The following is a 27,180-nucleotide window of genomic DNA, read 5'->3' on the forward strand; positions in this document are numbered from 1 at the left end:
CCTCCTGCCTAACCACCCCAACATTCCCCTACACTGGGGGTCCAACCTTGGTGACCAAGGGCCTCTCCTTCCATTGATGCCTAACAAGGTCATACTCTGCTACATATGCAGTTGGAGCCCAGGGTCATTCCATGTAGTCTTTGGGTAGTGGTTTAGTCCCTGGGAACTCTGGTTGGTTGTTATTGTGATTCTTATGGGGTTGCAAGCCCTTTCAGCTCTTTCAATCCTTTTTCTAATTCTTCCAATGGGGGTCTGGTCTTCAGTTCAGTGGTTTGATGCTAGCATTCGCCTCTGTATTTGACTTGCTCTGGCTGTGTCTCTCAGGAGACATCTATATCCTGTTCCTGTCAGCATGCACTTCTTAGCTTCATCAATCTTATAGTTTTGGTGGCTGTATACATATGGACCACATGTGGGTCAGGCTCTAAATGGGTGTTCCTTCAGTCTCTGCTCCAAACTTTGCCTCCATATCCCCTTCTATGAATATTTTTGTTCTCCCTTTTAAGAAGGAGTGAAGCATCTGCATTTTGGTCATCCTTTTTCTTGAGCTTCATGTGGTCTGTGGATTGTATCTTGGGTAATTCGAACTTTTGGGCTAATATCCACTTATCAGTGAGTGCATACCATGTATATTTTTCTGTGACTGGATTACCTCACTCAGGAAGATATTTTCTAGTTCAGTCCATTTGCAAATGAATTGCATGAAGTCATTGTTTATGATAGCTGAGTAGTACTCCATTGTGTAGATGTAACACATTTCTCTATCCATTCCTCTGTTGAAGGGCATTTGGGTTCTATCCAGCTTCTGGCTATTATAAACAAGGCCACTATAAACATAGTGGAGCACGTGTCTTTGTTATATGTTGGGACATCTTTTGGGTATATGCCCAGGAGAGGTATAGCTGGATCCTCAGGTAGTACAATGTCCAATTTTCTGAGGAACCTCCAGACTGATTTCCTGAATGATTGTACCAGCTTGCAATCCCACCAACAATGGAGGAGTGTTCCTCTTTCTCCACATCCTCTCCAGTATCTGTTGTCATCTGAGTTTTTTAATCTTAGCCAACCTGACTGGTGTGAAGTGGAATCTCAGGGTTGTTTTGATTTGCATTTCCCTGATGACTAAGGATGTTGAATACTTCTTTAGGTGCTCCTCAGCCATTCGGCATTCTTCAGCTGTGAATTCTTTGTTTAGCTCTGAACCCCATTTTTTAATAGGGTTATTTGTCTCCCTGCGGTCTAACTTCTTGAGTTCTTTGTATATTTTGGATATAAGGCCTCTATCTGTTGTAGGATTGGTAAAGATCTTTTCCCAATCTGTTGGTTGCCGTTTTGTCCTAACAACAATGTCCTTTGCCTTACAGAAGCTTTGCAATTTCATGAGGTCCCATTTGTCAATTCTTGACCTTAGAGCATAAGCCACTGGTGTTTTGTTCAGGAAATTTTCCCCAGTGTCCATGTGTTCGAGGCTCTTCCCTACTTTTTCTTTTATTAGTTTGAGTGTCTGGTTGGATGTAGAGGTTCTTGATCCACTTGCACTTAAGCTTTGTACAGGGCAGTAAGAATGGATCGATTTGCATTCTTCTACATGCTGACCTCCAGTTGAACCAGCACCATTTGCTGAAAATGCTATCTTTTCTCCCACTGGATGGTTTTAGCTCCTTTGTCAAAGATCAAGTGACCATAGGTGTATGGTTTCATTTCTGGGTCTTCAATTCTATTCTACTTATCTACCTGCCTGTTTCTGTATCAATACCATACAATACAGCTTGAGTTCAGAGATGGTGATGCCCCCAGAAGTTCTTTTATTGTTGAGGATAGTTTTCACTATCCTGGGTTTTTTGTTATTCCAGATGAATTTGCCAATTGCTCTTTCTAACTCTATGAAGAATTGAGTTGGAATTTTAATGAGGATTGCATTGAATCTGTGGATTTCTTTTGGCAAAATGGCCATTTTTACAATATTAATCCTGCCAATCCACGAGAATGGGAGGTCTTTCCATCTTCTGAGATCTTCAATTTCTTTCTTCAGAGACTTGAAGTTCTTCTCATACAGATCTTCCACTTGCTTGGTTAGAGTCACACTGAGGTATTTTATGTTATTTGTGACTATTGTGAAGGGTGTCATTTCCCTAATTTCTTCTCATCCTGTTTATCCTTTGAGTAGAGGAAAGCTACTGATTTGTTTGAGTTAATTTTATACCCAGTCACTTTGATGAAGTTGTTTATCAGCTGTAGTTCTCTGGTGGAATTTTTGTGGACACTATCATATAATCTGCAAATAATGATATTTTGATGTCTTCCTTTCTAATTTGTATCCATTTGACCTCTTTTTGTTGTCTAATTGCTCTGGCTAGGACTTCAAGTACTATATTGAATTGGTAGGGAAGCGAGAGCAGCCTTGTTTAGTCCCTGATTTTAGTGGGATTGTTTCAAGTTTCTCTCCAGTAAGTTTAATGTTGGCTACTGGTTTGCTGTATATTGCTTTTACTATGTTTAGGTATAGGCCTTGAATTCCTGATCTCTCCAAGACTTTTATAATGAAGGGATGTTGAATTTTGTCAAAGGCTTTTTCAGCATCTAATAAAATGATCATGTGGGCTTTTTCCCCCTTGAGTTTGTTAATATAGTGGAGTACATTGATAGATTTCCGTATATTGATCCATTCTTACATTCCTGGGATGAAGCCTACTTGTTCATGGTGAATGATCATGTTCTTGGATTCACTTTCTGCGAATTTTATTATTTTTTCAATCATAAGAGAAATAGTCTGAAGTTCTCTTTTTTGTAGGGTCTTTTCTGTGGTTTAGGTATAAGTTTAATTGTGGCTTCAAAGAACAAATTGGTTAGTGGTCCTTCTGCTTCTATTTTGAGGAATAGTTTGAAGAGTATTGGTATTAGATCTTCTTTGGAGGTCTGATAGAATTCTGCACTAAACCCATTTGGTCCAGGGTGTGAGTGTGTGTTTGTTTGTTTCTTTGGGAGACTTTCAATGACTGCTTCTATTTTTTATGGGTTATAGGACTGTTTTGATGGTTTGTCTGATCCTGATTTAACTTTGGAACCTAGTATCTGTCTAGAAAATTGTCTATTTCCTCCAGATTTTCCAGTTTTGTTGAGTATAAGATTTTGTAGTAGGATCTGATAATTTTTTGAATTTCCTGTTTCTGTTGTTATGTCTCCATTTTTATTTCTGATTTTATTAATTTGGATACTGTCTCTGTGTCCTCTCATTAGTCTGGCTAAGAATTTATCACTGATACTTTTCTTGAGGAAATCAACAAAGTATCTGGAATAACGCTTCAAAGATCTATGCTTTAGATTAAAATTTAAGCACAAAATAGGAGCACCTTTTAAGAAGTAGGAAATTTCCCAGACCCTGAGTGTTAAGTGCTTGCTAAAGATCAATTATTTTATTTTTGGGCATGATCAGGGTTTGGATTTAGGTCTCCTGATGTCTGTCATTCTTTTTGTACTATACTACTGTTCTGAGAATACTCCGAAATGAGTCTGTGACTGCCATCCCTACATGTTCTAGTCATTATTGCTTAATATTTATAAATCAAATTAGTCAAGCTAAATTTAAATATCTCTCTCCTAAAATAAAGCATAATATTATTATGAGAGTATTGTGTAAAATATATGGTAGAATGAAAACCTGGATATCAGTGACTCTGGGTCAGAGGGATGGAAATCAGGAGTATTCTGGGTAAGACGCTTGCTGAGATGTTAACCTTTTCTCTTTTGACATGAAAATGCATTTAGAATGAGACTAGGACATTTTTTAGTACAAATTAAACAGAAACTGTAAATAAAGGGATTGTTTCTAACCTAGTTTACAGATACTGATTTCTCTTTTCTTTGTGGTGGTACAGAATTCAAAGACACATCCTCAGATCAACTGCATCTGGGATCAAAGTGTATGAGTAGTGGGTGAGCCAAGTACCAGAAACATCTCTTAGCACTGCATCAATCTGTAACATATTACCCCACTTGGTCTGTCTGAAGGTACAGTATTACTAACATGTATTGCAGGACATCTGATCACACTGTGAACCCTGACATTGTGTTGTTTTTTTAGAAAAAGCTATTTCTAGTTATGGTATGGTTCAGCCATAGCATACACATTTAATGCCTCTGACTGGAAATCAGATATGCCCTTAGACTCATCCTTTAATCCTAAACAATGAAGACAAAGTTAGTTTGTAGAAGGAAGCGCCCATGCTTCAAAGTGATGTGGCAGGCAATATGACTTAAGCAGCGAAATATTTGACAGAATAGGATCTGGCCACCTCTCACAGGAACAGAGAAAAAAGAGGCTACTTAAGAGAGAGCAGTGCATATCTGCACCCAGAACTGGGGCTGTCCCACAACCCACTGGACCCAAAACTTGCCTGCACAGAGCTGGACTGCCAGGAGTACTCTCACTCCTAAGCCCACAGGTGGGACCCCCCTTTTGCTCCATTGACTGTCCTAGGAGAGACCCGCCCAGAGTGCGTGGGACTCAAGAGCTACAGGGTGGCCTGGGACAGGACCTTTCGATCTCCATCTGCAGCTGTCCCACAGCACTCCAGACCCAAAAGCTGTCCAGGCGGGTGGTCTCCCAGGACCACTCTCACTCCTATGATCACAGACTCACAGACTCACAAGAGGGTCAAGTTCCAGTCAGAGACAGCAAGACCAGCTAACAACCAGAGATAAACAGATGGCAAGAGGCAAGTACAAGAATCTATGTCACTTGGCATCATTAGAACCCAGTTCTCTTACCACAGCAAATATCCCAGCATACCAGAAAAGCAAGATTTCGATTTAAAATCACATCTCATGATGATGATAGAGGACTTTAAGAAGGACATAAATAGGGGCTGGGGATTTAGCTCAGTGGTAGAGTGCTTACCTAGGAAGCGCAAGGCCCAGGGTTCGGTCCCCAGCTCCGAAAAAAAAAAAAGAACCAAAAAAAAAAAAAAAAAAAAAAGAAGGACATAAATAGCCTTCCGATTTCCATCTGCACCCAGAGTTAACTCTGAGTCACAGCTCTCTGTACTTAGATCTCGCTGGAGAGAGCTGATCTTTCCAAGAGAGCTGACACACCTGAGAGCAAAGGTCAGACTACTACTTCTGCTCCAAGGGATCCGCCTGGAGCCCTGGAGACATGGGAACCAAGGAGCAGACTAGTACAGGATCCTTCTGGCTTCAGTCTGTGCCCAGAGCTGATCTTGTACCACAGTTCTCTGTACCCAAATCCCACCAGGAAAGAACTGGTCTCCCAGGAGTGCTGACACACAGACTTATAGGAGGGTGTGATAGTTTGCATATGCTTGGCTCAGGGAGTGGCACTATTAGAAAGTGTGGCCTTGTTGGAGGAAGTGTATCACTGTGAGGTGGGCGTGGAGACCTTCCTCCTAGCTCTTCCTAGCATGCTGAGGCTGTTCCTGATTTCTTTTGGGTGACAATGTAGAACTCAGTTCCTCCTGCACAATGCCTGTCTGGATGCTGCCATGCTCCCACTTCGATGATAATGGATTGAACCTCTGAACCTGTAAGCCAGTCTCAATTAAATGTTGTCCTTTATAAAACTTGCATTGATCATGGTGTCATTCACAGCAATAAAACCCTAAGTAAGACAGAAGTTGGTACCAGGAGTGGGGTATTGCTGTGATAGGCGTGATCATACTTTTGTTTGGAAAAACATGGACTTTGGATTTAGAAAGCAGTGGAATGCTTTAAATGGGGCTTAATGGGCTATCTTATTAGGAATGTAGACGTCTTTGTTACTGAGAATGGTTTGAATTGTGCAGGCCCTTGAATTGAGCAGGCCGGCCCAAGAAGTTTTAGAGGAAAAGAATTTATTTATGTACTGTAAAGACTGCTTTTTTTGGTGAAGAATGTGGCTGCTTTTACCCTTGTCTGAAGAGTCTGCCTGAGGCCAAGGTGAAAAGACTCAGATTAATTGCCTTGACAAAAGAAGTCTCAGAAATGCCCATCATAGACTTTGTTCTCTGGTTAAGTTTCATGAACAACATTTTAATGAAAAAAGGGTAGTTGAGAAAGGAAAAATCCAAAATATATGGTTTGAGTATTAAAGGGACACGCAGAAGTGAAATGGGGCTGAATCCTGTGTTCAAGAATATTAAATTGAATTAAGGGAGTAATGACTTTGGGGAAAGATCCCACCCAGCTAAGTTAGCTCCAGGCAATTTCCGTACAAACCATCACAGAGCATCAACACACTGTTAAGACAGCAAGACCAGCTAACACCAGAGATAACCAGATGGTGAGAGGCAAGTGCAAGAATATAAGCCACAGAAACCAAGGCCACTCAGCATCATCAGAACCCAGTTCTCTTGTCTGCAAGCAAGTCCTGGACACACCAATACATCGGAAAGGCACATTTAAAATCACATCTCATTATGATGTTAGAGGACTTTAAGAAGGAAATAAATAACTCCCTTAAAGAAATACAGGACAACACAGGTAAATAGGTAGAAGCCCTTAAAGAGAAAATACAAAAATCCCTTACAGAATTACAGAAAAACACAACCAAACAGGTGAAGGAATTGAACAAAACTATCCAGGGTCTAAAAATGGAAATAGAAACAATAAAGAAAGCACAAAGGGAGACAACCCTGGAGATAGAAAACCTAGGGAAGAGGTCAGGAGTGATAGATGCAAACATCACCAACAGAATACAAGAGATAGAAGAGAGAATCTCAGGGGCAGAAGATACCATAGAAAACATTGACACACAGTCAAAGAAAATGCAAGAAGCAAAAAAGCTCCTAACCCAAAACACCCAGGAAATCCAGGACACAATGAGAAGATCAAACCTAAGGATGATAGGTATAGAAGAGAGTGAAGACTCCCAACTCAAAGGACCAGTAAATATCTTCAACAAAATTATAGAAGAAAAGTTCCCTAACCTAAAGAAAGAGATGCTCATACTCATACAAGAAGCCTACAGAACTCCAAATAGATTGGACCAGAAAAGAAATTTCTCTCATCATATAACAGTCAAAACATCAAATATACAAAACAAAGAATATTAAAAGAAGTAAGGGAAAAAGATCAAGTAACATATAAAGGTAGACTTATCAGAATTACACCAGAGTTCTCATCAGAGAGTATGAAAGCCAGAAGATCCTGGACAGTTGTCATACAGACCTTGAGAGAAAACAAATACTAGCCCAGGCTACTATATCCAGCAAAATTTCAATTACCATAGATGGAGAAACCAAGATATTCCATGACAACACCAAATTTACACAATATCTTTCCACATATCCAGCCCTACAAAGGATAATAGATGGTAAACTCCCACACAAGGAGGGGAAACTACACCCTGGAAAAAGCAAGAAAGTAATTTTCTTTCAACTTACACAAAAGAAGTGAGCCACAAAAACATAATTCCACCTCTAACAACAAATATAATACGAAACAACAATCATTGGTTCCTAATACCGTTCAACATCAATGGACTCAATTCCCCAATAAAAAGACATAGACTAATGTACTGGATAAGTAAACAGGACCCAGCATTTTGCTGCATACAGGAAATGCACCTCAGTGACAAAGAGACACTTCCTCAGAGTAAAAGGTTGGGGAAAAAATTTCCAAGCAAAGGGTCCCAAGAAACAAGCTGGAGTAGCCATTCTATTATCAAATAAAATCGACTTTCAACCAAAAGTTATCAAAATATAAGGCAGGCCACTTCACACTCATCAAAGGAACAATCCACCAAGATGAACTCTCAATTCTGAATATCTATTTTCCAAATGCAAGGGCACCCACATTCATAAAAGAAAGTTTACTGAAGCTCAAAGCACTCATTGCACCTCACAGAGTAACAGTGAGCAACTTCAGCACCCACTCCCCTCAGTGGACAGATCATGGAAACAGAAACTAAACAGAGACACAGTGACACTAACAGAAGTCATGAACCAATTGGATTTAACAGACATCTGTACAACACTTCAAACTAAAACAAAAGAATATGCCGTCTTCTCAGGACCTCAGGGTACCATCTCTAAAACTGACCATATAATTGCATACTGCATGGCTTCTTTTCGGGAATGATAAAATCCTATCTAACAGTTTCCATAGTTAAACTACCTTTTTGTGCATAACAATAGCTAAGTAGTCATAACCATCTTGTTTATGGGTTCAAAATATCATTTTTAATCGGCTGGGAATGTCGTTCAGTTGGTGGGTGCTTGATTAGCAATCATGAAGCCCTGGCTTCTGTTTCCAGTATTACAATGAAAGTAGGTGTGGAGAAATATGTCTGTAACCCCAGTGTTCTGAGATGGAGCATCAAGAAAAGAAGGCAAAAATCATTCTCAGGGATGATTTGGAGGCCACACTGAGCCTCATGAATTCTTGTCTCAAAAATGAAAAAAAAAAAAGAAAAATTTGAATATAAATTTAGGGCTTGAATAAGTGCTTCAGACTTTAGAAAGCAATCCCTAGATTGTTCATGTTAAATTTAGACTTCTGGAATACCATATCTCTCCACCTTAGAAGCCTAAATGACTTGCAGATTTCCCATCAGACGACTAAGAAATAAAGCAGAAATGAAAATCTAAGCTAAGATTCTAAATAAATTTCAACCTCTGGATGATACACATCACTCCGTAGCTGACAACATTGTTGTGTCCAGGGGGAAAGGTGGTAGAACACTAGCTCTTGTGTGTGCTCCTGTCCAAGCATGTCTCCCAGGAGTGCAGACTTCCTCTCCTGCATAGAGTTCTGCTTTCCTCTTGCCCTTTAACTTCCTTACTGGAAAGCCAAACCCTGCCCTTCTTTAAAAGCTGGCTACAAATGTAGGTCACTGGCAGCAGCACTGAAGTTTCAGTTTGCCATGAGAGCTCCAAGCTTGGCTGCCAGGAGAGGGCCTGGAATTCTAAATAAGTTCTCACAGAAGCCAGGGGCTGGGGCAGAGTCACAGGAGAGATCAAACCACACAATTGCAGCTCAACAGAATCAGTGTTAAACACCAAAAAGCATATAGATGGATATGTGGGAAGAAATAAAATGCTGACCAGGATGTGGAAGAAACCTTGTGATTTTGAGCTCTGCTTGAAAGGCAATGTCTAGTTTCTGTCAAGTTGATATATACAAATTACAGGTATAATAGTTTTAAAGAAATATAATAAATAATAAAGTAGATAAAAATGCATGGGGAAACAGTATTAATAAGATATTGAGCATATGATACAAAGACTGGATATAATTTATAATTATTCGGAGGTATTTTGCTTTCATTCTGAATCACTGCAATAAAAGTTTCTGTTAAGATAAAATTTTAGAAGGGTATATTGGACTCCTATGTCTTTTTACTTCTTTTTGCCATTTTTTGGCAGAAGAATGATGCCTCGATCTGAAATATTTTGCATTCTTTCCATTCAATCATGCAGTGAAATGAGCAGAGCACTGACACTTCTGTGCTGTCACACTTTCACAGTGTCTTCTTAATCATGTAACGAATAGGTGGTAAACAGAGACTTAAACATCTGAGCACCAAATAGTCAGAAGGAAAAGACAATTGTAATAATTCAAATGTTACATACATGCTTGGCAAAAATACTGCAGTCATTCTTAAATAACTAGTATACTTTATTTCAATTTAAACCAAAGAATCAAATAAAGTAGATTTATGATAAAAAGAGGCAGATTTAAATAAATGACCTCAATATTTGGGTAACATTTTTAGTATATAATATTTGCAATTTACTAAGATAGTAAAGTTTTTCCTTGTTAGTCTTAAATCCATGAGAAAGAATTATAAAGATTTTAATATTTTATTAAGTTACTTTATTATTAAATATTCTGTTGATTTATTAATTTATCAAACATGGTTTATTTTAAATAAAGTATTATTTATTCTGTGATGAGTCATAGTAATGTTATTTCTTTCAAAATTTGAAAGATCAATATATTAATTATGAAAAACCTGACCTTAATTTCAAATTCGAGCTACAAATTTAACAGTGCTAGGAAGTTAAGTATATAGATAGGATGCTACAAGCCTTTCTAAAACATCAAATTAGGATGCTCCAGACAGTAGTCATATAGTCATCCTGATTACATATTTAAAAATTCGCCATTCAAGACCGACAGGAGCCGGAGGTAGATCGCTCCTGAGAGACACAGCCAGAATACAGCAAATACAGAGGCGAATGCCAGCAGCAAACCACTGAACTGAGAATAGGTCCCCTGTTGAAGGAATCAGAGAAAGAACTGGAAGAGCTTGAAGGGGCTCGAGACCCCAAAAGTGCAACAATGCCAAGCAACCAGAGCTTCCAGGGACTAAGCCACTACCTAAAGACTATACATGGACTGACCCTGGACTCTGACCTCATAGGTAGCAATGAATATCCTAGTAAGAGCACCAGTGGAAGGGGAAGCCCTGGGTCCTGCTAAGACTGAACCCCCAGTGAACTAGTCTATGGGGGGAGGGCGGCAATGGGGGGAGGGTTGGGAGGGGAACACCCATAAGGAAGGGGAGGGGGGAGGGTGATGTTTGCCCGGAAACCGGGAAAGGGAATAACATTCGAAATGTATATAAGAAATACTCAAGTTAATAAAAAAAAATGATTACTACCAGAAAAAAAAAAAAGAAGAGAATACAATCAAAGTATACTGTGTGACATTCTCAAAGACTCAATAAAAGCATTACATTAAGAACAAAAAAAAAAAAAAATTCGCCATTCAGTCTCACCAGAAGCAATCCTAGCTGATGTTGGAGATAGGGCATAACACATTTAAAAAACTTAAGTCAAAAATATATTGCAACAAACTAGAGGAAATCCCCTGTGCTCCAGACACTACACACGTTCTGCTGCATGAACATTACTTATCTGGCATGCCATCATGAGGGAATATGCAACTCAAGTTTTAACACTTAACTTGCTAGAAAATGAATAAGCATTTACTTCTGAACACTTTTAACATTCCACATATATATCAATAAATGACATTAAACTTATGAAACAAATGTAATATAAAATACTAGTATCTCCAACTTTCAAGGAGATCCTTATGTGCATATATTATTTTTATTACATGAAAAAAATTGCTGCTGAATATGAAAATTTTAACTAAAACATTCCTTAGGAAGTAAATTTTTTGGGGGGGGATAATATCCATTAGGTTTGAGATTACCAAGAAAATTCTTTTAGATAAAAAAGTTAACTACAAAATACTTTCACTGTGTGTGTTTTTTTTTTTTTAAAGATTTCACAACACCACGTATACTGTTCTATAGGATTTATTAAGGGGTATAATTTCTCAAAGCTACATCTTCCTGAAGGAGCTCTGACTAGAATAGGCATGAACATGTTCTCCAAGGATGATGGATAAATTGCTGGGTGGTTATATAATGTATCTTCGGCAGCTGATGAGGCTTTTTATCTCTTGTCTTTCAGTTATACAGTTTTAAGATAATTATGGTCTATAAGATTATCTTTCCCCTCTTTTTTGACCAGAAATATTTGCCTTGTTTATAGGTTTAAGAAATTAGAACTAAGCAATTACCACATTATATTCCTTGTATTGTATTTCTAAACACTGCTAATACCTTGATTTTGGTCACTCATTATTGAATCTTTAGATAAAAATTAAGATTTAAGTATAATAATAATTGCATTAGAAAAATTGAAATTCCAAAAAAATACTATTTAGAAAACCTACATACCTGTATATAACATCACAATTTATAATACAAAATATTTGTTTATTCTCTTCAGAGAGATACTAAAATATTTCTGTATTGGTATTATAAAGTATATGAAGAATTTAAATGTTTGGCACTAATACTATTACAACCCATTATATTTTAAACACATATAAATACTAAGTGGACCACAGTAAATATTCATACATTAAAACAACACTTTTGCATTTTTCATAGAAGAGCAGCATGTGTTTGTTTAAAATCAAGTTCTGCTTCTTTTCCATGTCAAATGTAAGAAATATAAAATGAGATGTCTGGAAGTTTAGGAAATATTACTGAGAATAAGAATCTATATTAAATCGAGTACAGCTATATGAAATATAAGAACAGATCAAAACATTTTAAAATGAATCATTAAATAATTCTACTTACCTAGAACAAAGTTAATGAACATAATATTTAACACAATCATTGAGTACACACACACAGAGAGACGGTTATTGTTAAAAGAAAATAATTCTATTACAATAAAACTAATTTTTATCTTATTTGTTTTTATTGTGTGCATATGTGTATGTGTATAATGTAAGTGGGATGTTGTAAGGGAACCCACATGACAGTCGGAGGACAACTTTTTGGGTAGGTTTTCTCCTGTCTTTATGTTTATTACTTCCAGGATTAAACTCAGGGCACCAGGCTTTTTATATTTCTTAATTTTAATCTAGCTGTGTGATGTCTTTGAGTTTCTTAAAATAAAGTAATTTTATGTTTTTTGTTTTATTTACATAGTTTCTGCTCTAAAACCATATTACCATACATTAACTTTTAATATCCATTGAATATATTCTTGATAAATATTCAATTATGGAAAACAAAATTGGTATTTAAATAAAAATTACTTGCTCTGAGCTACTTATAAAGAAAAGAATTTCAAAACAAAGAACCTAATCTTCATGTACTATTTACAAGCATTAGGGTTTGTGGCAATAATCTGAATATCTTTGATAAATGTTCCAAGTGGGAAAGAATATGTTATCATTAGAACATACTCCTAAGTTCAAAACACCCGAGAGAGAGACCCAACCGCCTGGTCAGGTGGGCACTCCTGAGGCTGAAGAGCGGAAGAGACCACCAACACTGCTCACCCCTGCCCACATTCCTGGCCCAAGAGGAAACTGTATAAGGCCTCTGGGCTCCCGTGGGGGACGGCCCAGGAGCAGCAGGACCCCTGCCTGAGACACCACTGGAACCTGAAGGAAACAGACCAGATAAACAGTTCTCTGCACCCAAATCCCATGGGAGGGAGAGCTAAACCTTCAGAGAGGCAGACAAGCCTGGGAAACCAGAAGAGACTGCTCTCTGCACACACATCTCGGACGCCAGAGGAAAACGCCAAAGACCATCTGGAACCCTGGTGCACTGAAGCTCCCGGAAGGGGCGGCACAGGTCTTCCTGGTTGCTGCCACTGCAGAGAGCCCGTGGGCAGCACCCCACGAGCGAACTTGAGCCTCGGAACCACAGGTAAGACCAACTTTTCTGCTGCAAGAAAGCTGCCTGGTGAACTCAAGACACAGGCCCACAGGAACAGCTGAAGACCTGTAGAGAGAAAAAACCACACGCCGGAAAGCAGAACACTCTGTCCCCATAACTGACTGAAAGAGAGGAAAACAGGTCTACAGCACTCCTGACACACAGGCTTATAGGACAGTCTAGCCACTGTCAGAAATAGCAGAACAAAGTAACACTAGAGATAATCTGATGGCGAGAGGCAAGCGCAGGAACCCAAGCAACAGAAACCAAGACTACATGGCACCATTGGAGCCCAATTCTCCCATCAAAACAAACATGGAATATCCAAACACACAAGAAAAGCAAGATCTAGTTTCAAAATCATTTTTGATCATGATGCTGGAGGACTTCAAGAAAGACGTGAAGAACTCCCTTAGAGAACAAGTAGAAGCCTACAGAGAGGAATCGCAAAAATCCCTGAAAGAATTTCAGGAAAACATAAATAAACAAGTAGAAGCCCATAGAGAGGAGACACAAAAATCCCTGAAAGAATTCCAGGAAAACATAAATAAACAAGTAGAAGCCCATAGAGAGGAGACACAAAAATCCCTGAAAGAATTCCAGGAAAACACAATCAAACAGTTGAAGGAATTAAAAATGGAAATAGAAGCAATCAAGAAAGAACACATGGAAACAACCCTGGATATAGAAAACCAAAAGAAGAGACAAGGAGCTGTAGATACAAGCTTCACCAACAGAATACAAGAGATGGAAGAGAGAATCTCAGGAGCAGAAGATTCCATAGAAATCATTGACTCAATTGTCAAAGATAATGTAAAGCGGAAAAAGCTACTGGTCCAAAACATACAGGAAATCCAGGACTCAATGAGAAGATCAAACCTAAGGATAATAGGTATAGAAGAGAGTGAAGACTCCCAGCTCAAAGGACCAGTAAATATCTTCAACAAAATCATAGAAGAAAACTTCCCTAACCTAAAAAAAGAGATACCCATAGGCATACAAGAAGCCTACAGAACTCCAAATAGATTGGACCAGAAAAGAAACACCTCCCGTCACATAATTGTCAAAACACCAAACGCACAAAATAAAGAAAGAATATTAAAAGCAGTAAGGGAAAAAGGTCAAGTAACATATAAAGGGAGACCTATCAGAATCACACCAGACTTTTCACCAGAAACTATGAAGGCCAGAAGATCCTGGACTGATGTCATACAGACCCTAAGAGAACACAAATGCCAGCCCAGGTTACTGTATCCAGCAAAACCCTCAATTAACATAGATGGAGAAACCAAGATATTCCATGACAAAACCAAATTTACACAATATCTTTCTACAAATCCAGCACTACAAAGGATAATAAATGGTAAAGCCCAACATAAGGAGGCAAGCTATATCCTAGAAGAAGCAAGAAACTAATCGTCTTGGCAACAAAACAAAGAGAATGAAAGCACACAAACATAACCTCACATCCAAATATGAATATAACGGGAAGCAATAATCACTATTCCTTAATATCTCTCAACATCAATGGCCTCAACTCCCCAATAAAAAGACATAGATTAACAAACTGGATACGCAACGAGGACCCTGCATTCTGCTGCCTACAGGAAACACACCTCAGAGACAAAGACAGACACTACCTCAGAGTGAAAGGCTGGAAAACAACTTTCCAAGCAAATGGTCAGAAGAAGCAAGCTGGAGTAGCCATTCTAATATCAAATAAAATCAATTTTCAACTAAAAGTCATCAAAAAAGATAAGGAAGGACACTTCATATTCATCAAAGGAAAAATCCACCAAGATGAACTCTCAATCCTAAATATCTATGCCCCAAATACAAGGGCACCTACATATGTAAAAGAAACCTTACTAAAGCTCAAAACACACATTGCACCTCACACAATAATAGTAGGAGATTTCAACACCCCACTCTCATCAATGGACAGATCATGGAAACAGAAAATAAACAGAGATGTAGACAGACTAAGAGAAGTCATGGGCCAAATGGACTTAACGGATATTTATAGAACATTCTATCCTAAAGCAAAAGGATATACCTTCTTCTCAGTTCCTCATGGTACTTTCTCCAAAATTGACCATATAATTGGTCAAAAAACGGGCCTCAACAGGTACAGAAAGATAGAAATAATCCCATGCGTGCTATTGGACCACCACGGCCTAAAACTGCTCTTCAATAACAATAAGGGAAGAATGCCCACATATACGTGGAAATTGAACAATGCTCTACTCAGTGATAACCTGGTCAAGGAAGAAATAAAGAAAGAAATTAAAAACTTTTTAGAATTTAATGAAAATGAAGGTACAACATACCCAAACTTATGGGACACAATGAAAGCTGTGCTAAGAGGAAAACTCATAGCGCTGAGTGCCTGCAGAAAGAAACAGGAAAGAGCATATGTCAGCAGCTTGACAGCACACCTAAGAGCTCTAGAACAAAAAGAAGCAAATACACCCAGGAGGAGTAGAAGGTAGGAAATAATCAAACTCAGAGCTGAAATCAACCAAGTAGAAACAAAAAGGACCATAGAAAGAATCAACAGAACCAAAAGTTGGTTCTTTGAGAAAATCAACAAGATAGATAAACCCTTAGCCAGACTAACGAGAGGACACAGAGAATGTGTCCAAATTAACAAAATCAGAAATGAAAAGGGAGACATAACTACAGATTCAGAGGAAATTCAAAAAATCATCAGATCTTACTATCAAAGCCTATATTCAACAAAACTTGAAAATCTACAGGAAATGGACAATTTCCTAGACAGATACCAGGTACCGAAGTTAAATCAGGAACAGATAAACCAGTTAAACAACTCCATAACTCCTAAGGAAATAGAAGCAGTCATTAAAGGTCTCCCAACCAAAAAGAGCCCAGGTCCAGACGGGTTTAGTGCAGAATTCTATCAAACCTTCATAGAAGACCTCATACCAATATTATCCAAACTATTCCACAAAATTGAAACAGATGGAGCCCTACCGAATTCCTTCTACGAAGCCACAATTATTCTTATACCTAAACCACACAAAGACCCAACAAAGAAAGAGAACTTCAAACCAATTTCCCTTATGAATATCGACGCAAAAATACTCAATAAAATTCTGGCAAACCGAATTCAAGAGCACATCAAAACAATCATCCACCATGATCAAGTAGGCTTCATCCCAGGCATGCAGGGATGGTTTCATATACGGAAAACCATCAACGTGATCCATCATATAAACAAACTGAAAGAACAGAACCACATGATCATTTCATTAGATGCTGAGAAAGCATTTGACAAAATTCAACACCCCTTCATGATAAAAGTCCTGGAAAGAATAGGAATTCAAGGCCCATACCTAAACATAGTAAAAGCCATATACAGCAAACCAGTTGCTAACATTAAACTAAATGGAGAGAAACTTGAAGCAATCCCACTAAACTCAGGGACTAGACAAGGCTGCCCACTCTCTCCCTAGTTATTCAATATAGTTCTTGAAGTTCTAGCCAGAGCAATCAGACAACAAAAGGAGATCAAGGGGATACACATCGGAAAAGAAGAGGTCAAAATATCACTATTTGCAGACGACATGATAGTATATTTAAGTGATCCCAAAAGTTCCACCAGAGAACTACTTAAGCTGATAAACAACTTCAGCAAAGTGGCTGGGTATAAAATTAACTCAAACAAATCAGTTGCCTTCCTCTATACAAAAGAGAAACAAGCCGAGAAAGAAATTAGGGAAATGACACCCTTCATAATAGACCCAAATAATATAAAGTACCTCGGTGTGACTTTAACCAAGCAAGTAAAAGATCTGTACAATAAGAACTTCAAGACACTGAGGAAAGAAATTGAAGAAGACCTCAGAAGATGGAAAGATCTCCCATGCTCATGGATTGGCAGGATTAATATAGTAAAAGTGGCCATTTTACCAAAAGCGATCTACAGATTCAATGCAATCCCCATCAAAATACCAATCCAATTCTTCAAAGAGTTAGACAGTACAATTTGCAAATTCATCTGGAATAACAAAAAACCCAGGATAGCTAAAGTTATCCTCAACAATAAAAGGACTTCAGGGGGAATCACTATCCCTGAACTCAAGCAGTATTACAGAGCAATAGTGATAAAAACTGCATGGTATTGGTACAGAGACAGACAGATAGACCAATGGAATAGAATTGAAGACCCAGAAATGAACCCACACACCTATGGTCACTTGATTTTTGACAAAGGAGCCAAAACCATCCAATGGAAAAAAGATAGCATTTTCAGCAAATGGTGCTGGTTCAACTGGAGGTCAACATGTAGAAGAATGCAGATCGATCCATGCTTATCACCCTGTACAAAGCTTAAGTCCAAGTGGATCAAGGACCTCCACATCAAACCAGACACACTCAAACTAATAGAAGAAAAACTAGGGAAGCATCTGGAACACATGGGCACTGGAAAAATTTCCTGAACAAAACACCAATGGCTTATGCTCTAAGATCAAGAATCGACAAATGGGATCTCATAAAACTGCAAAGCTTCTGTAAGGCAAAGGACACTGTGGTTAGGACAAAACGGCAACCAACAGATTGGGAAAAGATCTTTACCAATCCTACAACAGATAGAGGCCTTATATCCAAAATACACAAAGAACTCAAGAAGTTAGACCGCAGGGAAACAAATAACCCTATTAAAAAATGGGGTTCAGAGCTAAACAAAGAATTGTTTAGCTGAGGAATGCCGAATGGCTGAGAAACACCTAAAGAAATGTTCAACATCTTTAGTCATAAGGGAAATGCAAATCAAAACAACCCTGAGATTTCACCTCACACCAGTGAGAATGGCTAAGATCCAAAACTCAGGTGACAGCAGATGCTGGCGAGGATGTGGAGAAAGAGGAACACTCCTCCATTGTTGGTGGGATTGCAGACTGGTAAAACCATTCTGGAAATCAGTCTGGAGGTTCCTCAGAAAATTGGACATTGAACTGCTTGAGGATCCAGCTATATCTCTCTTGGGCATATACCCAAAAGATGCCTCAACATATAAAAGAGACACGTGCTCCACTATGTTCATCGCAGCCTTATTTATAATAGCCAGAAGCTGGAAAGAACCCAGATGCCCTTCAACAGAGGAATGGATACAGAAAATGTGGTACATCTACACAATGGAATATTACTCAGCTATCAAAAACAACGAGTTTATGAAATTCGTAGGCAAATGGTTGGAACTGGAAAATATCATCCTGAGTGAGCTAACCCAATCACAGAAAGACATACATGGTATTCACTCATTAATAAGTGGCTATTAGCCCAAATTCTTGAATTACCCTAGATCCCTAGAACAAACGAAACTCAAGACGGATGATCAAAATGTGAATGCTTCACTCCTTCTTTAAATGAGGAAAAAGAATACCCTTGGCAGGGAAGGGAGAGGCAAAGATTAAAACAGAGACTGAAGGAATACCCATTCAGAGCCTGCCCCACATGTGGCCCATACATATATAGCCACCCAATTAGACAAGATGGATGAAGCAAAGAAGTGCAGACTGACAGGAGCCGGATGTAGATCGCTCCTGAGAGACACAGCCAGAATACAGCAATTACAGAGGCGAATGTCAGCAGCAAACCACTGAACTGAGAATAGGTCCCCCGTTGAAGGAATCAAAGAAAGAACTGGAAGAGCTTGAAGGGGCTCGAGACCCCATATGTACAACAATGCCAAGCAACCAGAGCTTCCAGGGACTAAGCCACTACCTAAAGACTATACATGGACTGACCCTGGACTCTGACCTCATAGGTAGCAATGAATATCCTAGTAAGAGCACCAGTGGAAGGGGAAGCCCTGGGTCCTGCTAAGACTGAACCCCAAGTGAACTAGACTGTGGCGGGGAGGGCGGCAATGGGGGGAGGGTTGGGAGGGGAACACCCATAAGGAAGGGGAGGGGGGAGGGTGATGTTTGCCCGGAAACCGGGAAAGGGAATAACACTCCAAATGTATATAAGAAATACTCAAGTTAATAAAAAAAATTAGGAATGCAAAAAAAAAAAAAAAAGTTCAAAACACCCACAGTGGTAGAAAGTAACCCAGTGATTACCTGGGGTTAGACAGTGAGAGAAATGTACGGAGATGCTGGTGAAAACACACAGAACTTCTGGCTCTGAGGAAATTATGGGAGCGTAGAGATTATAGCTGAAAATAGTACAATGTTTAAATTAAGGTAAACGTGGTCTAATCCATTTTCACTACACCAACAATGACAAGTAAGGTAGGTCATACATGTGGGAATCATTTCATAGTGGACACACTCACTGCTGTGAGTTTGAAGCTAGCCAGGGTCTAGAGTGAGACTGAACTAGAAAAAACAAAACCTCCTCATAATGTCTAAATAGAATCTGTAAGGACATGCCTTGCTTGTATATACGTTTTTTTCATGAAACATTCAAAATATGTGTTGAATTACTATATTCTATACCTGTAAAATGTTGGCAGGATTTTCTTTAGCAGATGCAACCAACAGAGTGTGTCCATTGACGATTCCTTCTGCCAGGAAATACTTGAAGAGCAAAGGCGAATAGATATTATATTTATCCTCTTCTGTAAAACAGTTAAAAAATACATTAGAATCTCAGTGCCATTATACAGATCTTTTATATTTTTTCTTCTTTAAAGCAACTATGTGATGTGAGAGAATAGATTATATTTCATAAAGCACAGAGAGACCAAGAGAAATCAAACCATGGATTTTTCCATACAGATTTTCTTATTCTAGAGATCATTCTTAACTACTGCACCACTCTGAAAAATGGGATATGTATCCTCATAAAAGTTCAGAGTAAAATTTTTAAAAATTAGTTGTATTGCTTTGGATTATAATATAATTTCATCACTCCCCCTTCCCTTTCCTCCCAACCATATACCTCTCCTTGTTCCCTTTCAATCAGATTTAAGTTTTAATATTTTGCTTCTTTGGTCCTGAGGAGCCTTGCAGGACCCCAAGAGCATCCTTGCAGGGGGTGGGTCAAGATTGACCAGCTTGGAACCCTCCCTCATCAATGCATTTCCAGCTGGTCTTCACTGGACACAGTCTGCAGAGGAGTTGCATGGGGTACCCTAAAACCCATTGTCTAGCTCTGGGCTCACTATTCAGTCCTGAAGAGTCTTGTAGTACACTAAGGGCATCCTGCTTTTCCATGAACACCTGCAGAGACCCCAAGAACTACTAGTTTGGAACACTGCCCTACCAATCCCTCACCAATAGTGCCCACCTGAAGCAGAGCTAGCAGAGTCAGGTATCCTGTCTTCCACTGCCTGTCTCATACCCCTCCCCTCCCCTTTCCCCAGAAGTCCTCCTGCCATAAGGATCACCTAGTAACATCAGGGAAAAGCAGATGCCTAAAGGCCAGCATGAAAACAGAATCAACAAAATGGCATCTATCCTGCTACAGCAAACCCTGGATATCTTAATGAAAATGAAGCACAAGAGGATAGTCTTAAATCTCATCTTATAAAGACGATAAAGGTCTGTAAAGAGGAAATGAATAAATCCTTTAAAGAAATACAGGAAAATACACTCAAACAGGTAGAGTCATTAAAGGAGATTAAAAGAGGAGGGAAATAAAAATAAAGAAATACAGGAAAATACAAACAGGTGAAGGATATAAATAAAACTCTCCAAGGCCTTAAAAAAGAAATAGAGGCAATAAAGAAAATACAAACTTAGATATTACCAACACAAAACAGGAGATGGAATAGGGAATTTCAGGTGTAAAAGATATGATAGAAGAAATCAATATATTGGTCAAAAACTCAAAATCTAAAAAGTTCATGACACAAAACATCCAGGAAATCTGGGACACTACGAAAAGACCATACCAAGGAATGATAGGAATAGAAGAAGATTCACAGCTCAAAGGCCCAGCAAAAACATAGAAGAAAATATACCTAAGCTAAACAGATGCCTATAAAAGTACAAGAAGCTTATAGAACACCAAATAGATTGTACCTACCACATAATAATTAAAACACTAAATATACAAAGCAATAAAGAATTTTAAAAGCAGCAAGGGAAAAGGCCAGTTAACATATAAAGTCATATCTATCAAAATTATACCTGATTTCTCATCTGAGACTCTAAAGTTAGAAGGGTCTGGGCAGGGTGAGCAGACCCTGAGACCTCACAGATGTCAGCCTAGTAAAACTTTCTGTCAACACAGATAGCGAAACCAAGATAACATATTCTATGATTAAACCAAATTTAAACAATACCATTCCACTAAACCAGCCATAGAGATTACTAGAAAGGAAACTCCAACTCAATGAAGCAAATCAAACTCAAGAACACACAGGAAATAAATAATTTCACACTGTTAAAACCAAAAGAAGAGAAACACACACACACACACACACACACACACACACACACACACACACTCTACCACCAACCAATATAAAAATAACAGGAAGTAACAAACTGGTCATTAATACCTTTCAACATTAATGGACTCAATTGCCCAGTAAAATGTCACAGGCTAACAGAATGAATGCTTAAACAAAATCCGCCATTCTACCCAACAATGCTTGTGAGACCAAAAGCCGGAGTCAAGATAGCCCATAGACACAGTGTAATACCAAATACTACTTGTCTTTAAAAAATAGTAATAAAATGACTCTTAATAAAAATAAAGAAAGAAAGAAACACATCTCAGTAATAAAGACAGTGATTATCTTAAAATAAAGGGTTGGAAGAAAGTTTTCCAAGCAAAGAGACCTAAGAAACAAGGTAGAGTAGCCATTTCAATTTCTAATTAAAATAGACTTCCAACCAAAAGTAATCAAAAGAGACAGGGAAGGATACTTTGTACTCATCAAAGGAAAAACCCACCAAGAGGACATCTCAATTCTGAACATCTGCTCCAAATGCAAGGGTACCCATATTCATAAAAGAAACATTACCTAAAGCTTAAATCATACATTGAACCCACATATTAATAGTAGGAGACTTCAACACCTTACTCTTATCAATGGACAGAAGCTAAACAGAGAAATAATGAAACTAACAGAGGTTATGATTAAATGAACCTAACTAACAGAACGTTCTGCCTAAAGACAAAAGAAATATACCTTCTTCTCAGCACCTCACAGAACCTTTTCCAAAACTGACTTTATAACTGGTTACAAAGCAAGCCTCAACAGATACAAGAAGATTTAAATAACCCCATCAGATTACCATGGATTAAACCTGGAATTCATCAACAATAGAAACAACAGAAAGCCTACATACTCATGTAAACTGAACAACTCTTTACTTAATGATCTCTGGGTCATGGAAGAAAAATAAAAAAATTAAAGACTTGCTAGAATTCAATGAAAATGAGGGCACAGCATACCCAGAACTGTGGCACACTATGTAGACAGTGATGGGGGAAAGTTCACAGCACTAAGTACCCTCATAAAGGAGTTGGAGAATTCTCACACTAATGTATTAAAAGTAAACCTGAAAGCTCTAGAAGGAAGAAAAAAGAAGCAAACACACCCAGGAGGAGTCGTTGGCAGGAAATAATCAAACTCAGGCCTGAAATCAATCAATTAGAAATAAGAGAACAATACAAAGAACTAACTAAACAAAGAGCTGGTTCTTTGAGAAAATCAACAAGATAGACAAACTCTTAGTCAAACTGAGACGTAGAGAGACAGTGTGCAAATTAACAAAATCAGAAATGAAACAGAGACATAACAACAGACACTAAGAAAAATCAAAGAATCATTAGATCTTACCTCAAAAGCCTATACTCCACAAAAATGGAAAATCTAAATGAAATGAATGACTTTCTAGACAGATGCCAATTGCTGAAGCTATATCATGACCAGGTAAGCTATCTGAATAGCCCTATTAACACTAAGGAAATGGAAACAGTCATTAAAAGTCTCCCAACCAAAAAAAGTCCAGGGCCAGATGGATCTAGTACAAAATTCTATCAGACTTCAAAGAAGAGCTAATGCTAATACTCTTTTAACTATTCCACAAAATAGAAATAGAAGGAATACTGCCAAACTCATTCTCTGAGGCCACAGTCATCCTGATACCTATACCACACAAAGACTCAACAAGGAGAATTTCAAAACAAATTCCATCATGAACATTGATGCAAAACCACTTAATGAAATACTAGCAAACTGAATATAAAAATACATCAAAGACATCTTCTATCATGGTCAAGTAGGCTTAATTCCGGGGATGCAGGGTTGTTGGTTCAATATTAGAAAGTCCATCAACATAATCCACCATGCACACAAAATAAATGAAAAACAAAAAACACAAAAGAAAAAACCCACATGATCATTTCATCAGATGCTGAAATAGTCTTTGAAAAAATCCAATACCATTCATGTTAAAAGTCTTGGAGAGATCAGGGATACAAGGTACATAAATAAACAAAATAAAGGCAGTATACAGCTAGCCAATAGCCAAAATAGAGAGAAACTTAAAGCAATTCCACTAAAAATTGGGATAAGATAAGCTGTCCATTCTCCCCCTATCTCTTCAGTATAGTACTTGAAGTTCTAGATATAGCAATAAGACAACAAAAAGAGGTCAAGGTGATACAAATTGGAAAGGAAGAAGTCAAAGCATTGCTATCTGCAGATGCTACGATAGTATATATACATAAGGACTCCAAAAAATTATACCAGAGAATTCCTACAGTTAGTAACACTTTCAGCAAGGGAAGTACCTAAATTCACAACAGCCATGAATTACATAAAACATCTTGGTGTAACTCTAACCAAGCAAGTGAAAGACCTATATGACAAGAACTTTAAGTCTCTGAAGAAAGAAATTGAGGAAAAATTAGAAGATCTCTCATGCTCATGGATCTGTAGGATTATCATAGTAAAAATGTCCAAATGGATTTAACAGATATCTAAGAACATTTAACCTGAAAACAAAAGCACCTCATGGTACCTTTTTCAAAACTGACCATATTATTGGTCACAAAACAAACCTTCACTGACACAAGAAGAGTGAGAATACCATGCACCCTATCAGACCACCATGGCCTAAAACAGGTCTCCAATAACAGCAAAAGCAACAGAAAACCAACATACACATTGAGTGAAAACTGAACAACTCTCTACTCAATGATAGTTGGGTCAGGGATGAAATAAGAAAGAAATTAAAGACTTTCTGGAATCTAATGAAAAGGTTGACACATCATACCCAAACTTATGGGACACAATGAAAGCAGTGCTAAAAGGAAAATTCATAGCACTTAATGCTGGTAAAGAAACTGGAGAGATCTTATACTAGCAACTTAACAGCACACCTGAGAGATATAGAACAAAAAGAAGCAAACTCACTCAAGAGGAGTAGATGGCAGGAAATGTCAAACTCAGGACTGAAATCAAACAAATAGAAACAAAGAAAGCAATACAAAGAATCAGCAAAACCAAAAGCTGGTTATCTGAAAGAATCAACAAGATAGATAAACCCCTAGCCAAACTAACTAAAGGGCTCAGAGCCAGTTAACAAACTCAGAAATGAAAAGGGAGATATAACAACAGAAACGGCAGAAATTCAACAAATCATCAGATCCTACTACAAAAGCCTATACTCAACACAATTGGAAAATCTAGATGAAATGCATGGTTTTCTAGACAAATACCAAAGTTAAATCAAGAGCAGGTAAATTTTTCTTTATAATCAAGGTTAATGCCATTTTAAAATACAAGGATTTCCCTTTGTTTCCATTTTACAAATGGATCTTCTACATATTTTCTCTAATGCAAAATTGCTTCTTTCCAGGAATGTGCCTTTTTCCCCTTTTTATAGGATATTTTTTATTTACATTTCAAATGTTATTCCCTTTCCCAGTTTCCAAGACATAAGCCCTGTAATCCCATCCCCCCCCATCCTCCCTGTATTTCTGTTTCCATGATCTGTCCATTGATGAGAGTGGGGTGTTGAAATCTCCTACTATTACTGTGTGAGGTGCAATATGTGCTTTGAGCTTTAGTAAGGTTTCTTTTATGAATGTAGGTGCCCTTGCATTTGGAGCATAGATATTTAGGATTGAGAGTTCATGTTGGTGGATTTTTTCTTTGATGAATGTGAAGTATCCTTCCTTATCTTTTTTGATGATTTTTGGTTGAAAATCGATTTTATTCGATATTAGAATGGCTACTCCAGCTTGTTTCTTAGGACCATTTGCTTGGAAAGTTGTTTTCCAGTCTTTTACTCTGAGGTAGTGTCTGTTTTTGTCTCTGAGGTGTGTTTCCTGTATGCAGCGGAATTCAGGGTCCTCTTTATATATCCAATCTGTTAGTATATGTCTTTTTATTGGGGGAATTGAGTCCATTGCTGTTAAGAGATATTAAGGAATAGTGATTGTTGCTTCCTGTTATTTTTGTTGTTAGAGGTGGAATTACGTTTGTTTGTCTCTCTTCTTTTTGTTTTCATTGCTAGACAACTTTCTTGCTTTTTCTAGGGTGTAGTTTTCCTCCTTGTGGAATTTTTCATCTATTATCCTTTGTAGCGCTGGATTTGTAGAAAGATATTGTGTAAATTTGCTTTTGTCATGGAATATCTTGGTTTCTCCATCTATGTTAATTGAAAGTTTTGCTGGATATAGTAGCCTGGGCTGGCATTTGTGTTCTCTTAGGGTCTGTATGGCATCTCTCCAGGATCTTCTGGCTTTCATAGTCTCTGGTGAGAAGTCTGGTGTAATTCTGATAGGTTTGCCTTTATGTGTTATTTGACCTTTTTCCCTTACTTCTTTTAATATTCTTTCATTGTTTTGTGTATTTGGTGTTTTGACTACTATGTGACAGGAGGAAATTCTCTTCTGGTCCAATCTATTTGGAGTTCTGTAGGGTTCTTGTATGTTTATGGGCATCTATTTCTTTAGGTTAGGGAAGTTTTCTTCTATAATTTTGTTGAAGATATTTACTGGTCCTTTAAGTTGGGAGTCTTCATTCTCTTCTATACCTTTTAGCCTTAGGCTTGATCTTCTCATTGAGTTCTGGCTTTCTTGGATGTTTTGGGCTAGGAGCATTTTGCATTTTACATTAACTTTGACAGTTGTGTCCATGATGTCTATGGTATCTTCTGCCCCTGAGATTCTCTCTTCTATCTCTTGTATTCTGTTGGTGATGCTTTTATCTATGACTCCTGATCTTTTCCCTAGGTTTTCTATATCCAGGGTTGTGTCCCTTTGTGCTTTTTTTACTGTTTCTATTTCAATTTTTAAATCCTGGACTGTTTTGTTCAATTCCTTCACTTGTTTGGTTGTGTTTTCCTGTAATTCTTTAAGGAATTTTTGTGTTTTCTCTTTAAGAGCTTCTTCTTGTGTACATGTGCTGTCTGTATTTCTTTAAGGGAGTTATTTATGTCCTTCTTAAAGTCTTCCAACACCATTATAAAATGTGATTTTAAATCCAAATCTTGCTTTTCCAATGTGTTTAGATATTGAGTATTTGCTTTGTTGGGAGAACTGGGCTCTGATGATGCCAAGTAGTCTTCATTTCTGTTGCTTAAGTTCCTGTGTTTGCCTCTCGCCATCAGGTTGTCTCTGGTGTTAGCTTTTCTTGCTCTCTATGACAGTGGCTTGACCCTCGTATTAGGCCTGCATGTCAGCCCTCCCGTAGACCTGTTTTCTTTCAGCCAGATCTGGGAACAGAGAGTTCTGTTCTCAGGTGTATAGACACTCCTGGTGACTGTCTTTCAGCACAGGCAGAAACCCGAAGGGTCTTGCCCTGACTGCTCCTAGGTCCCTGTGCCTAGGGGTCACAGATGGCACTAGATGATTTCCTCTTGGGTGAGGAATATGGGCAGAACGTAGTTGTGTCCTTTGAGTTTTCAGGAGTGTCCGCACTTCTGAGGGTCCCATTCTCTCTCCCATGGGATTTGGGTGCAGGGAGCTATGTGACTGGTTCAGTTCAGTTCCGGGCACAGGCAGAAACCAGCAGGTTCCTCTCGCTGACTATTCCT

General features: G+C 38.2%; 1 protein-coding gene across 7 annotated transcripts in view; it reads right to left on the minus strand.

Moving 5' to 3' along the window:
* Elp4 (elongator acetyltransferase complex subunit 4) overlaps window positions 1-27,180 on the minus strand; it is a 222,944-nt gene that overhangs the window by 159,748 nt on the left and 36,016 nt on the right. For all 7 annotated transcript variants that reach the window (XR_005501986.2, NM_001115047.2, XM_039105869.2 and 4 more), the window contains exon 3: window positions 19,669-19,790. Coding sequence is in view for 6 of the 7 variants with exons in the window: in NM_001115047.2 (NP_001108519.1) it covers window positions 19,669-19,790 (122 nt within the window). In the remaining variant the exon portion in view is untranslated. The remainder of the gene's footprint in view (window positions 1-19,668; window positions 19,791-27,180) is intronic.

Source organism: Rattus norvegicus, chromosome 3, assembly GCF_036323735.1.
Source record: "Rattus norvegicus strain BN/NHsdMcwi chromosome 3, GRCr8, whole genome shotgun sequence".
NCBI lineage: Eukaryota > Metazoa > Chordata > Mammalia > Rodentia > Muridae > Rattus > Rattus norvegicus.